This window comes from Poromitra crassiceps (genome assembly GCF_964638095.1).
Source record: "Poromitra crassiceps genome assembly, chromosome: 11".
Taxonomy (NCBI): domain Eukaryota; kingdom Metazoa; phylum Chordata; class Actinopteri; order Beryciformes; family Melamphaidae; genus Poromitra; species Poromitra crassiceps.
Genome location: NC_139643.1, coordinates 49,859,222 through 49,872,482, shown reverse-complemented (window position 1 = coordinate 49,872,482; position 13,261 = coordinate 49,859,222). Strand labels below are relative to the sequence as shown.

Here is a 13,261-nt window from a genome sequence, read left to right as displayed (position 1 = left end):
CATTCCAGCACTTTGACTGTGTCAAATGTGTTCTGAAGTGGTTTCTACATGTATTTCTTAAATCTATATTATCCACCACTATGTGCTTCCTGTAAATAGTTCCCCTTGAATGCAGCACTCTTTGCCAGATGGCAAAACAAGGAAGCGTTTTTCATTATTGAGGAAGAAAGCTGTATTAACTCATTCCCCCGCCAGATTTTCAAATTAAAAGTCACCAGCCACCGCCATGGGTTTCGGAGCATTTGGCCTTGGTCAAAGCACCATTGCTAACAATGTCCACATTAAAAAATGTTGAAGCAGCATTAGAGGAGAAACATGAACTCAGGAAGATGGCATGGCATGGAGCTTCTGCACAGTGCCACATGCCATCCTGTCCATTGCCTTTACACCTATTCTAAAATCATCTCGTTAATGTAACCCAGTAGAGAATTGGATTCATAATGTTGTTTTATTTATTATTTTTTATTATTATTATTTTCTGATGAATAGAACTGTGCTTCAAGTTATTCTTTTCAGATTTTGTTTTATTTACTTATAATGGTGTCACCCAAGTCACTCTGTGTAGACTGTGGGTTTACAAAAAATAAATAATATGAGGGAATATGGGGAATATGGGGGAATGAGTTAATACAGCTTTCTTCCTCAATAATGAAAAACATGTCAGTCATCCTGTCCAGATCACGTTCTCTAGAGGCTGACCTAGGTACTGCAGCCTTCTGATAGAGTGGAACGATTACAGGACACGCCCCTCTTAGCTGCTGCCGTGGTGACGACATGCCCCCTCAGATCAGAGAGTGGTGACGACACGCCCCCTCAGATCAGCGCACAGCCGAACATTCCAGACATTCCAGAACATTCCAGAGAGAGAACGTCAAAGCCAACGAGTTATCTCCGTCAGAAAACGAGTGAATTAAATCGAAATTATCATTGAAATCTGTCAACACTTGGAGTGTACCATCACAGGACACTTGTGTAAGCAGAAGAGTTGGATTGACCACGGTGTACGGGAGGTTGAGTTACTTTTCAAGACCTCATGGTGAGTAGTTGTGCTAACAGTGCTAAGTTAATTAATAGCAGGCTGCAGCGCGAGGTGCTATATGTGCTACTTTGAGATGATAATAGTGATTTTCATTGTCATTCGGTGAGTTTGACGGCATTGTTTGCTGCTGTGGTGTTCAGATCAGAGAGGGGAACAGAAGATCTGTGTGCCAGGAGTTATAGGCAACTTTTGGCGAGCGTCTTGGTGAGTTGTTGCAGTAAATGAGATGTGCTAAGTGGCTACTTGCTAACAACAAGGCTGGCTAACGTGACTTCAACATGTAGGCCTACAGCCAAAACGAGCTTTCAGTCCAGCTTTCCAATGTGACGTGTGACACTACTGTAATGTTAATGTGAAGCAACATGTTTTATTCTGATGAGATTGTTAAGAATAAGTAAGCTCATTATTTTTATTTTGATGCTTTATTTATTTATTTTTGTACGTTGTTGATGTTAAAAGATAATTTATTGTGTGCATTTGAAGTGCAATTTGCACAAGAATGTGAAAAACACATGTTTAGCTATGGCCATTATTTAATGGGAAACTTAAAGTTACACTGAACAGCTGACTTCACCTGCACCCTCAGAGCAGAGCCACAGTTCAGATCTCTGATACCACTTTCAGACAGACACAGTTCTGGTTCTGGTTCTGTTCTGGAGTCTCAGAACTGTGGTGCTTTCTGTCGAACCAGCCCGCGTTCACACCAGTTTAAGCGGAACCAAAGTGGGAGGACGTTATTCGGTAGTCCTTCTTCAGTTTGTTAAGTTTATTAATTATTTGGTCTGGCGTTCGAGTGAACCCAGCCTTGGCCATCTCTTTCGCAAGTTCGGCATACGACTTGCTCTTTCTTGTACTGCTTTAAAGTTCCTAGCTTTTCTTGAGATTCGGTAGATGCCCAAATCACCACTAAACATTTGGTTTCCTCAGGAGACCACTGCAAATTATTTTTTCTCCATGTTGTCACTGCCTTCTTCTCCTTCCTGCTCGTTTTCACAGCCTAGAATAAGACACGCCCACTGATGATGTCAACTTTTCAGGTTCCGAACCAATAATTTTTTCGGTCTGAACACGCCGGCCGGTTCAAATTTGGGTTCGGGAACCAGAACCGGCACGGAGCCCTGCCGATGTGAAAGCCCTATGTGTGCTCTCTGTGCCCCCAGGTTTTTTTGGATGTTCCTCCATTTCAGGAAACATTTAGCACTCATTCTAAACAACGGAACCAGAAATGTAATAGTGGATTTCTGTGGATGACACATGTCAAATTGCATTATTGAACTGTTCTTCTCTCTGTGTGTCCTGAATTACCGGTATGTCCTGATACCAGCGCTTTAAAATATCTGGTTTTCTCACAAGACCATTCAATAAGACGCAATATAGGGTTCACAATTGGATACAAACAATGATGTGATAAATAGAAGTCCAATGCCAACAAAGTATGACACAAATCTTTATAGTAGCAATGACATTGTCTTGCCTGAATGAAAACAATTGAACCCATTGATATCTGATGCAGCATTTGTGTGTGTATCCCTTTAAGACCACGAACCGCGGTCTTAAAGGGATACGCACACAAATGAGGGATATACACGCAAATGCTGCATCAGGTATCAATGGGTTAAAATGCTATTACAAAGTCCAAATAGACTATGATTTGGATGGAAAGCTTATGAAACTGTGATGGGCCATCAATCTCGTTTGTGATTACTACCGGAGAATAAAACATCGCTAATATCACGATTCATTTATCCGATCGATATGTATTGTCATATTTCTGTATTGTGATATATAGAATTTTGATTCATCGTCGCATGCCTCATACACTTTTTGTGGAGCTGCTTGGGAGGCAAGACGAACTTCAGAGAAATCCAACATTAATATATCATCCTGTCTCCTCTCCACACACCATTATATTATTTAAATTTGTACAATTCAGCTACAGTGTGTGCGCGCGCGTGTGTGTGTGTGTGTGTGTGTGTGTGTGCGCGTGCGCGCGCGTGTGTGTGTGTGTCCCTATTGGCCTTGGTCTGCTCCTGCAAAAGTTAGACTTTGAGCATAGTTGCCAGTAAAACAGTGCTCAGGTCCAGCTATAGCAGCCGCTCTGTCCCACCAATGAGAGCTGACAGCGCTCTCACCAGCCTCACTAGATCAATGCAGACACCCAATTACAACCTTTTAACAAGGCCCTCCAGATGAAGAAAAAACCCTGCTCTGCCCTCAGTCTCTCTCTCTCTCCCTCTCTGTCTGTTTCTCTCTCTCTGTGTCTCTCTCTCTCTCTCTCTCTCCCTCTCTGTCTGTTTCTCTCTGTCTGTTTCTCTCCGTCTGTTTCTCTCTCTCTGTTTCTCTCTCTCTGTCTGTTTCTCTCTGTCTGTCTCTCTCTGTCTCTCTGTCTGTTTCTCTCTGTCTGTCTCTCTCTCCCTCTGCCTGTTTCTCTCTGTGTCTCTCTCCGTCTGTTTCTCTATGTCTGTTTCTGTCTGTCTCTCTGTCTGTTTATCTCTGTCTCTCTCTCTGTCTCTCTGTCTCTGCCTGTTTCTCTCCATCTGTTTCTCTCTGTCTGTGTCTCTGTCTGTTTCTCGCTGTCTCTCTCTCTTTCTCTGCCTGTTTCTCTCCGTCTGTTTCTCTCTGTCTCTCTCCCTCTCTGCCTGTTTCTCAATTCAATTCAATTCAATTCAATTGGCTTTATTAGCATGACGTACACTGTACATATTGCCAAAGCAAGCGATTAGATATGAACAGCTAAACATTAATTAGAAAACTTACTATATACTATATACTAACATACTACAGGACTAACGAATGATCTGTTGTCAGATATAGTAGCAACATCAAATAACATTCTTTGAATAGCAAAGAAACTACAAGAAAAAATGATCTGTTGTCAGATATAGCAGCAACATCCTTTGAATAGCAAACTACCAGACAAATTAATGATGTGTTGTCATATAGGCCATAGAGAGGCAATCAAAAGAACAAAGGATAACAAAGAAACAAACTACAAGACAAACAGGTGATGTGTTGTCAGATGTAGCAACAACAAGGAACAAAGAACATTTTCAAACTGCCTGTTTCTCTCTGTCTCTCTCCGTTGGTTTCTCTCTGTCTGTTTCTGTCTCTCTGTCTGTCTCTCTCCGTCTGTTTCTCTCTGTCTGTTTCTGTCTCTCTGTCTGTCTCTCTGTCTCTCTCCGTCTGTTTCTCTCTGTCTGTTTCTGTCTCTCTGTTTCTCTCTGTCTCTCTCCCTCTCTGTTTCTCTCCCTCTCTCTCCTTCACATTGTGCTCTGTGTCTGTCTGGCTGAGGAAGCAGCATGAGCTTGGGAGCACAGTGTAATAAGATAGGCTCTGGGCTCTGTGTTTATCCGGTGGTGGCAGATAGAACTTAAATAGCATCTCTTTGTCTCCCTCAGGCCCTCCACTCTGCCCCTCTTCCTCTTCCTCGCCTTCCTCCTTTCCTGTTTTCTCTCTCGCTCTCTCTTGCAAACACACTTTACTTTCATTTTCACTCTGACTCACTCAACAACTCCCTCTCTCTCATCTCTCTCTCCCAACACACACACACACACACACACACACACACACACACACACACACACACACACACACACACACACACACACACACACACACACACACACACACACACACACACATAAACACACACCCCTCTTATTTCCCCCAGCAGCAGTTTGTCTTAACAGGTGGTCATTCAGATTCAAGGCTGCCGCTGCGAAAGAGACGTGGAGGGAGAGGAGACAGGAGAGATGGGGTGGAGGAGGTGCGGCAGGGGAGGGATGGGGTGATGGAGGTGCGTCAGGGGAGAGATGAGGGTGGAGGAGATGTGACAGAGGAGGTTGGCACCATTTTAAAGTGATAAGAAAGAGTGAATGTGCTCGGGGTTAGGGAGGTCACGATACTAGAATTTCTACTTTGATACCGATACCCAGGAAAATATCGATACTCGATACCACGGGAAGGGGGGGATGACGACACATCAAGAGTAGGGATGCACCGATTGCCATTTTCTTGGCCGATTCCGATTTCCGATTTTTGAATAGTCTGACTTGCCGATACCGATTTTTGCCGATTCCGATTTTGTTTTCTAAAAACAACAATTGACAGCTTACACAAACGTTTTTGTAACTTTGTTTAAAAATGAAGATTCATAGAACAATTCTTACATCTAATGGGGATCCAAATAAACAAATAAACAATTCTTATCATTTGCATGAAGTAGGACCTTCTCACTCAAACACTCAAAATAAAAGTGTTCCAGGTTAGGCTACTGGACAGAGCTTTTTTGTGCAAATACAATGAATACAAAAATTAAATTAAATCCAATAGCCTATATCCCACAGCTATCATGCATTTACTTTTCCAAAAGAAAACAGGTGCAACAGAACATCAAAATGATCCATGGACAAGGAGTTTATAGACTGGCTCCAGACCAGTCCTCTTGAGTAGAGGGGAAATTAGTTTATGAGTTACAGTAACGATCTTCAGTCTGAATATCAGGCGGAGTTTACACACAGTCTGAAGTTTGGTATGCGTATTTTTATCTGCCATCCGAAAAAATATCGTCACGCACAGAAAACGTTGCACACTTGTGAGTCCGATGCATTTTTATTATTATGTCCGTCGTTCTCATGTCGTTCTATTTGCAATACGAAACAAATAGTCTCTCCTGTATCCACCACGTTGCAACATGACTTGACAGGCTGAGGCAGCAGCGCTGATGTGGAATGGAAAAGCAGGTCGGGGAATGGTTATCATACTGGACACAATGCTCGCGTTCACCTCGCCAAGCCGGCTGTGCGCGGTGGCGGGTTGCTGGAGCACCGCTTCCCGGGGAGAGAGAGCAGAGAGAGAGGGGCCAGTGAGGTGAAGCGAGCCGCTCAGACTGGACTCCAGCCGAGCGGGACTCGGCCGCATCTCTGTCTCCACGGCTTATTTTCGACTTGCATGTGTGACAAACTGCGAGCTTTGTCTACTTCACTGACGGTGAAAAAAATCCACAACGAGGAAGGTATGCTGGCGTGTGTGGTGTGGTGGCTGGGTGCCTGTCTCGGTGCTTTGGGGTGCGCGCACGTCATGTGAAAATCGGCTCACAGAATCGGCTATTTAGAGTGACCGGAACAGATCACCGATCGAGGCCGATCACGTGAAAATCGGCCATTTCCGGTCACGTGCCGATCGATCGGTGCATCCCTAATCAAGAGGCATAAAAATAAAGTTAGACAGATGGACGGACAGACGCACACTTCTCCATAATCTAGGCCTGATCAAACTTTGGCCAAAAACATGGCCGGTAGTCGTAGCTTCCATGTGGCTTTAAGGTAGAGCTACTTATGTGATTGTGGAGAAGGATTGAGTCAACACGGTTCTCATTTCCCCCGTGACGCACCACAGCCCCAAAACGTCAGTGTTTGACGACCTGGGAAAATGAGAACCGTGTTGACTCAATCTTTCTCCAAAATCACATTAAGCTTGGTAAGGTAAGAGCGCCATTAGCTCAGGAGGTAGAGCGGTCGCGGGGAAATTGTAAGGTTCCCGGTTCGAGACTGGCTCCTCCCGGTAGCGTGTGGAAGTGTCCTTGAGCAAGACGCTGAACCCCTCACCACTTTATTTAGTAAACAGCACAGCCGGCTAGAGTGAGACACTCAAGGCTGGCTCCATAGCCGTCGCATTATAAAGTTACCCGTTTCCACCCAGTGACGCCGTCGGTTTACCAAAATGCTGATTGGCTGATCCCTTGCATAAATACAGTCCATTCATCATTTTGATATTCAACTTTTGTTTTGCCTTTTTAGAATTGAGTTTAAAAAATGTACCGTAGTCAGGAGTCAGGACCATATTTAACTTTGCTCAATTTCCCGCGGGAGGTGGCACCATGAAAGTCATTGGCAATCTAAAAAACAAACAAACACACATTTCAATTTCAGATAGTTAGACCTGCCCCCCCCCCCCCCATAAGTTGTCTTTTTGGAGATCTGAGCATATAATCATCCGTCAGCGGCGATTTATATCAGCACTCCCCATTGCCAGATAACAGCTCCAGCATGAAAGCTACTTTTAGCTCAATGTAGGCTATAGATGGGAGAGACCATGAGAACGCTTTAGCTGCTAAAGCGTTCTCATGGTCTCCCCCATGGCCAAACTACGGCCAACTGCGGCCCGCTGCCCGTTTTTTAAGTGGCCCGCCATGAATTTAGAAAAAAAAAAGTAAAAAAAAAAAAAAACGTTTTTCTGTTTCAAAGTTTAAAACGGAAAACTAAAACTAAAACGGGGGAAAAAACGGAAAAACAAAAACATTAAGAAAAAGAAACTGAAAAACAAAAACAAAAAAACGGATTCCCCCCATTTCGTTTTTTCAATTTAAAACCATTGAAAATGGGTTATACTTGGGCACCCTGACATGAAAAATAAAAAAAATGAATTAATGTTTAATACTAATGTTATATTAAATTATCTCTGTCTTAACCTGTTGGCACAGGAAAAGAAAATTTGATAACATACAGAAATACCCATTGTAATAGGTGAGCGCATCAATAAACTATGTCATATATTTATTTAGGTAGAAATTCAATTTTTGATGGCACAAGGGTTTTCTGGTCCAATTTCTTTGCCGCGAAAACTGCCGCGCTTAATATTGTTTGGCCCGCGACTCCTTATATTTTTCTGTATGCGGCCCACAACCAAAAAAGTTTGGCCACCCCTGCTTTAGCATTTAGCCCAGTGTAGTGCAGCATGTACTGTACTGTGAGGTAATTGCACAGCGCGCCTGAGAACAGTCAGCTCAGTCTCTTTACAGTATTATGTCACATTATTGGTGCTGAAAGTTTAACGACACTGTTAAAAGGAGAGCCCGTTTTGAAGTTAATGTGCTCTGTTGTTGGAACTGCTGTTAGAGTGTGTGTGTGTGTGTGTGTGTGTGTGTGTGTGTGTGTGCGTGCGCGCGTGTGTGTGCGTGCGCGCGTGTGTGTGCGCGTGTTGTGCTGTATATCAGAGAGAGAATATGTGCCATGACACCATTTGTCTTAGAGGGTGTGTGTGTGTTTTACAAAGTCTGTCTCGATTTGTGTGTGTGTGTTTTTATACACAGCATTTATCTTTTATACATACGCCTGTTTGTGTTTTTATGTGACACTTCATATCCTCATCCATTTATCCCTTTTATCTGTCCTGGAGCTGTATTTACTGTATTGCTTTGTAGGCCTGTATATCATCTCCTCCTCCATGTCTTTGTAGGCCTGTATATCATCTCCTCCTCCATGTCTTTGTAGGCCTGTATATCATCTCCTCCTCCATGTCTTTGTAGGCCTGTATATCATCTCCTCCTCCATGTCTTTGTAGGCCTGTATATCATATTCCCTTCCTCTGTGTCTTTGGGCAGCAGGGTGGCGTAGCGAGAAGGCAGTGCGTCCCTCACCCGTGTTTCAAACCCCGCATGTTGCTACCCCGCTTCGCCCCTGAGCCAGATCACTGAATCGCCACACCAGCTCCCCTGCAGGAATCAATAGAGTATTGCAATAAAATAAGAAAAAAAACTCTCTCTTTTAGGACAACTGGCATGTACTCCAGCGGTATATTTTTACATCCTACATCCGACATATTTGCGTACAAAATTGATCTATCGTAAATTCCGGACTATAAGCCGCACCTTTTTTCCCGTTTTTTGGGCTTTTTTGGCCCCTGCGGCTTATATAACGGTGCGGCTTATCTATGGATTTTTTCCAAAAAAAAAAAAAAAAATCTCTCTTTTTTAGCACTCTTTCTAACTATAAATCCACTTCTGTTTTAATTTCCTCTCTTGCCCTCTTTTCACCACACTGTATGACACTGTATGACACTGTGTGCACTGTAAATAACAACACAGGTGGTGTTGTGTTATGTTGTTTTGTTGAAATGTTAATAAATGGGAGCTTCCTCAAACAGCCATCTCTTTCCCGACAATCCCCTCTGTGCATGAACCCTTACATATGGTAATTAAACATTAAAACACAATAAAAAAAAAAAAAAAAAATACCATTAAAACACCCGCGGCTTATAGTCCGGTGCGGCTTATATAAGAAAAAAATAGTCAACTTTGCAGGTGCGGCTTATACACCGGTGCGGCTTATAGTCTGGAATTTACGGTAATTCCCTCTCCTCCTGGCAATTGTGATGCTAAATGTGCATCTGGCGCCCCCTCCTACGGCTTATTTTGAAGCTAAATGCATATTCATATCTCTCTCTCTCTCTCTCTCTCTCGTCCACCTTAGTTCTGGCCTGTTCCAAGTTTCAGTGTCTCTTTTCTTCCTCTCCCCGTCCTCTCTCCTGTTGTGTAAGACGGATAATGCCTGGACAATAGCTGTCCCGGAGGACGGTCGGTGGCCCGCGCGCTCATCCCCACCTCGGCGCACTCTCTCTGGGCAGGGCTGAGCTCGCTGAGCCCCCCGGGTCTGGCCGGGTGGAGGCTGGCTGATAAGTAGCCCGCGGGTCGCAGCGAGGACAACAGCACTGCGTCGGAGGCGGAGCTAATCCCCTTCGTGAAGCGATTGAACATTACCGAGGCGAATTATGAATCAAACCCCTTTTCTCTGGGAGGGAATTAAGTCGGCTGTGTGTGTGTGTGTGTGTGTGTGTGTGTGTGTGAGTGTGTATTTGTGCGTTTGTGTTTGTGAGCTGTGTTTCAGCGTGTGAATGTGCGTGCGTCTGAATGTGTTGGTGTGTGTGTGTAGTGCCTAGATTACAGCGTGTGGTTGTTGAAGGGAGAGCACAGGGGAGTGTGTATGGTGTGTACATGTCCACGACGTGTTTATGTATATACTGGAGCTGAGAAAAAAGAAAAAAAAATCTCAATTGTAATATGAAATTCTGCAACGTCCAAATCGCAGAGGCTGCAATTAACTGTTTAACACATTCACTGCCAACAACGTGTAAACACGTTTTCAGAATCCAGCTGTTGCCTGCCAACAACGTGTTTACACGTTTTTGGCATCGATTTTTTTTTTTTGACGGTGGGTTGTGCATCTAACCCTTTTACATCTCTATATAATTATTGGAGCCACCGAACGTTTACAACCCATTCCACCGACCCACTAAGTGGCAACAGTGCTCTCCTGAGTCTGACTAGAGGAAGGCAAGCATTTTTTTAACTTGTCACGGCATTCTCACCCAGCCATTCTCATGAAAAATGGATGGGGGAAAACGCTTTCCTTTTCGCGCTGATTGCTGGCGATGCGGGATTGCAAATTTACATAATAGATTCAGCCGATCTACTATGATCGGGTGATAGATTACAGGTGGAGGAACACACTTTGAAACACGCAGCATAATATGACCAGAATCGCAAAAGCTTCTCTCAACCAAACTCCATCCCGACTTCCTCAAACAGCGGCCGTGCAGACAGGCACAGGAGAGCAGCAAAGCACTGACCTGGTGACAAGCTTGTCCGCCCACGGAGGGAGAGTTGAAGCAACTCGAGAGGGAGAGAGAGAGAGAGAGAGAGAGAGAGAGAGAGAGAGAGAAGAGAGAGAGAGAGAGAGAGAGAGAGAGAGAGAGAGAGAGAGAGAGAGAGAGAGAGAGAGAGAGAGAGAGAGAGAGAGAGAGAGAGAGAGAGAGAGAGAGAGAGAGAGAGAGAGAGAGAGAGAGAGGAGAGAGAGAGAGACAAAAATGAATGGTTAAAGTGACTGTTCCATCCAATTTCACAAAAAGCCGTTTATCTCTGAATATTCTTTCTGACGCTAAAACCATGCTGTATTCAACTGCTAATGCTTACATAACTACTAACTCTACAAACTAACTCTTTTAGACAGAGAAAGTACACATTCTATTAGTACTTTTGAGATATTGTATGTCACAAACTCCAAGCTGAAACGAATCCTCGGCTCTTGTAAAATGAGCCATAATCCTCAAAAAACGGCTTGGCAGAAGCTACCTACAGCAAAAAAAAACGGCTGGCAGTCAATGTGTTAAGAGAGGCCGCGGCATCTAAAATGGATTTCTAGGTGTACGTTGTTTTAGAGCAGCAGGTAATATTTGGTCCATGAATCATAGTACAATATCAAACCTTTCATCATACAGTACTAGTCAGTCCTGGCTGCACACTGTTTAAAAAAACAAAACAAATCACTTTTCTTTAAACAATTTGAAAGTTGTAAAAAAGAATATGATAAACTGTGATATGAACCGTTCAGCCCTGGTATCTGTTACATAGTACACTGTGTTTCTGTGTTTGTCCTGTACCTTGCTGTCCACCTCCTGCTCTCTTCTCTCTCCGTTCAGATTAGATGCTTGGCCCTCGGAACTCCTCCCCTTCTCGCTCTCATCAGCTCAAGAGACGCCATTAAAAAAGAAATCCCAACCACACTGCACCGTTCAACCACACTGCACCGTTCAACCACACTGCACCGTTCAACCACACTGCACCGTTCAAAACCACACTGCACCGTTCCAACCACACACTGCACCGTTCCAACCACACTGCACCGTTCAACCACACTGCACCGTTCAACCACACTGCACCGTTCAACCACACTGCACCGTTCAACCACACTGCACCGTTCAACCACACTGCACCGTTCAACCACACTGCACCGTTCAAACCACACTGCACCGTTCAACCACACTGCACCGTTCAACCACAACTGCACGTTCAACCACACTGCACCGTTCAACCACACTGCACCGTTCAACCACACTGCACCGTTCAACCACACTGCACCGTTCAGCCACACTGCACCGTTCAACCACACTGCACCGTTCAACCACACTGCACCGTTCAACCACACTGCACCGTTCAACCACACTGCCACCGTTCAACCACACTGCACCGTTCAACCACACTGCACCGTTCAACCACACTGCACCACACTGCACCGTTCAACCACACCGCACCACACTGCAACCCGTTCAAACCACACTGCACCGTTCCAGCGTTTTCTCACCAGCCCAGCGCCAACACACAAAGACGGAGACCCCCTTAACATCGCTGGCCCTTTCTCCGGCGAAGTGGCTCCGGCGACAGCTACTGTTCTCACGTTGTTATGACACCGTGATGCCACAAGAGGAGCTGTGTCAGAGCCGGAGGAACAACTTGAAGGATGTGACTGATGCCTGTGTTCTTCTTCTCCCTCGCTGCTCTTTGTTATCTGCTGCCACTGTCTCTCATCTCTGCGTGTCAACAAGCCTGAACAACTCAATTAATACATCATACAGACTGCAGACGCATGAGAGGATCCAGGAGAGGGAGGGAGGAGGGGAGGGAGGGAAGGGAGGGAGGGAGGGAGATGCTTAGACTTTGGATGTCGCTTAATGAAAACGTCTCGCAGAAAAACAAAGGAAAAAGCACTGAAAACACTGTAAAAACTCATCAAACCCCAAACCCACACAAGTATGAATCAAGTGAATACATCATTGTTTCTATTAAATCTATAGTCCTGGGCCTTGAGTATGTGGTCAAAGTTACTTTCCCTAGTAACAAATGACTTTTATTATGCAGTAATTTGTAAAGTAATTTTTTTTTTTTTTTGTAGAAGTAACTAGTAACTTGTAACTACAGTAACTTGCCTAACCATGCATACTGGTAGATATATATTTTCGTTGTACATTGCTACAGTATAACTTAAAGACCCCCTAAAGTCATGTTTCAAGATGTGTATAAAATACTTTGAATAAAGAAATTGTCTGTGGTTTCCCCCACAAAAAAAACATAAATTATCTTGTTAAAATCCTTAAAATGACTTCCCTCCTCCCTAATTGAAAAACCCAAAGCAACCAATCAGGGTTATCTAAAACATAACTAGCCAATCACAGCATACAGCACGGGGCTTTCAACACATTCTCACTCGTGACAAAGTGACAAGGAGAGAGGTTTCCTGACCGATGTGCAGTACAGGATGAGCTGCGAGTGAGAACGTTGTCGGGCCTTCAACTGCTGAATACTGGACAGGGATTGGCTCCAAGATACATCATGATGTCACGAATCTTGCTTGTTGAAAACGGCCTTTTCAGTGAGCTCTGAGGAACGTTCCACTTTCAGAAGATGATTGTGAAAACCACCTTCTAGTGTCAAACTCTGCACAGTGAAGCTCAGACATCCAACTGCAGGAACAAGAAGATCAACTGATCGTTGCCTTTAGGAGGGTCTTTAAGAATGTTAAAGTGAGTCAGCAGCAGCGACGTTGCCTGTGCTACAGGGGCCCACTTCTGTGCCTCCTCTTCATAAATGAATTCTCCAGACTTATATGTTTT

The 13,261-nt window shown here is 44.3% G+C and overlaps 1 protein-coding gene across 1 annotated transcript in view; it reads left to right on the top strand.

The window, feature by feature from the left end:
• Positions 1-12,065: 12,065 nt before the first annotated feature.
• The window catches only part of epha10 (EPH receptor A10), a gene marked incomplete at both ends in the record, with an annotated part of 62,539 nt that continues 61,343 nt past the window's right edge, over positions 12,066-13,261 (top strand). Inside the window, 1 exon segment of the mRNA XM_083646074.1 lies at positions 12,066-12,126. Coding sequence (XP_083502200.1) covers positions 12,066-12,126 — 61 coding nt within the window.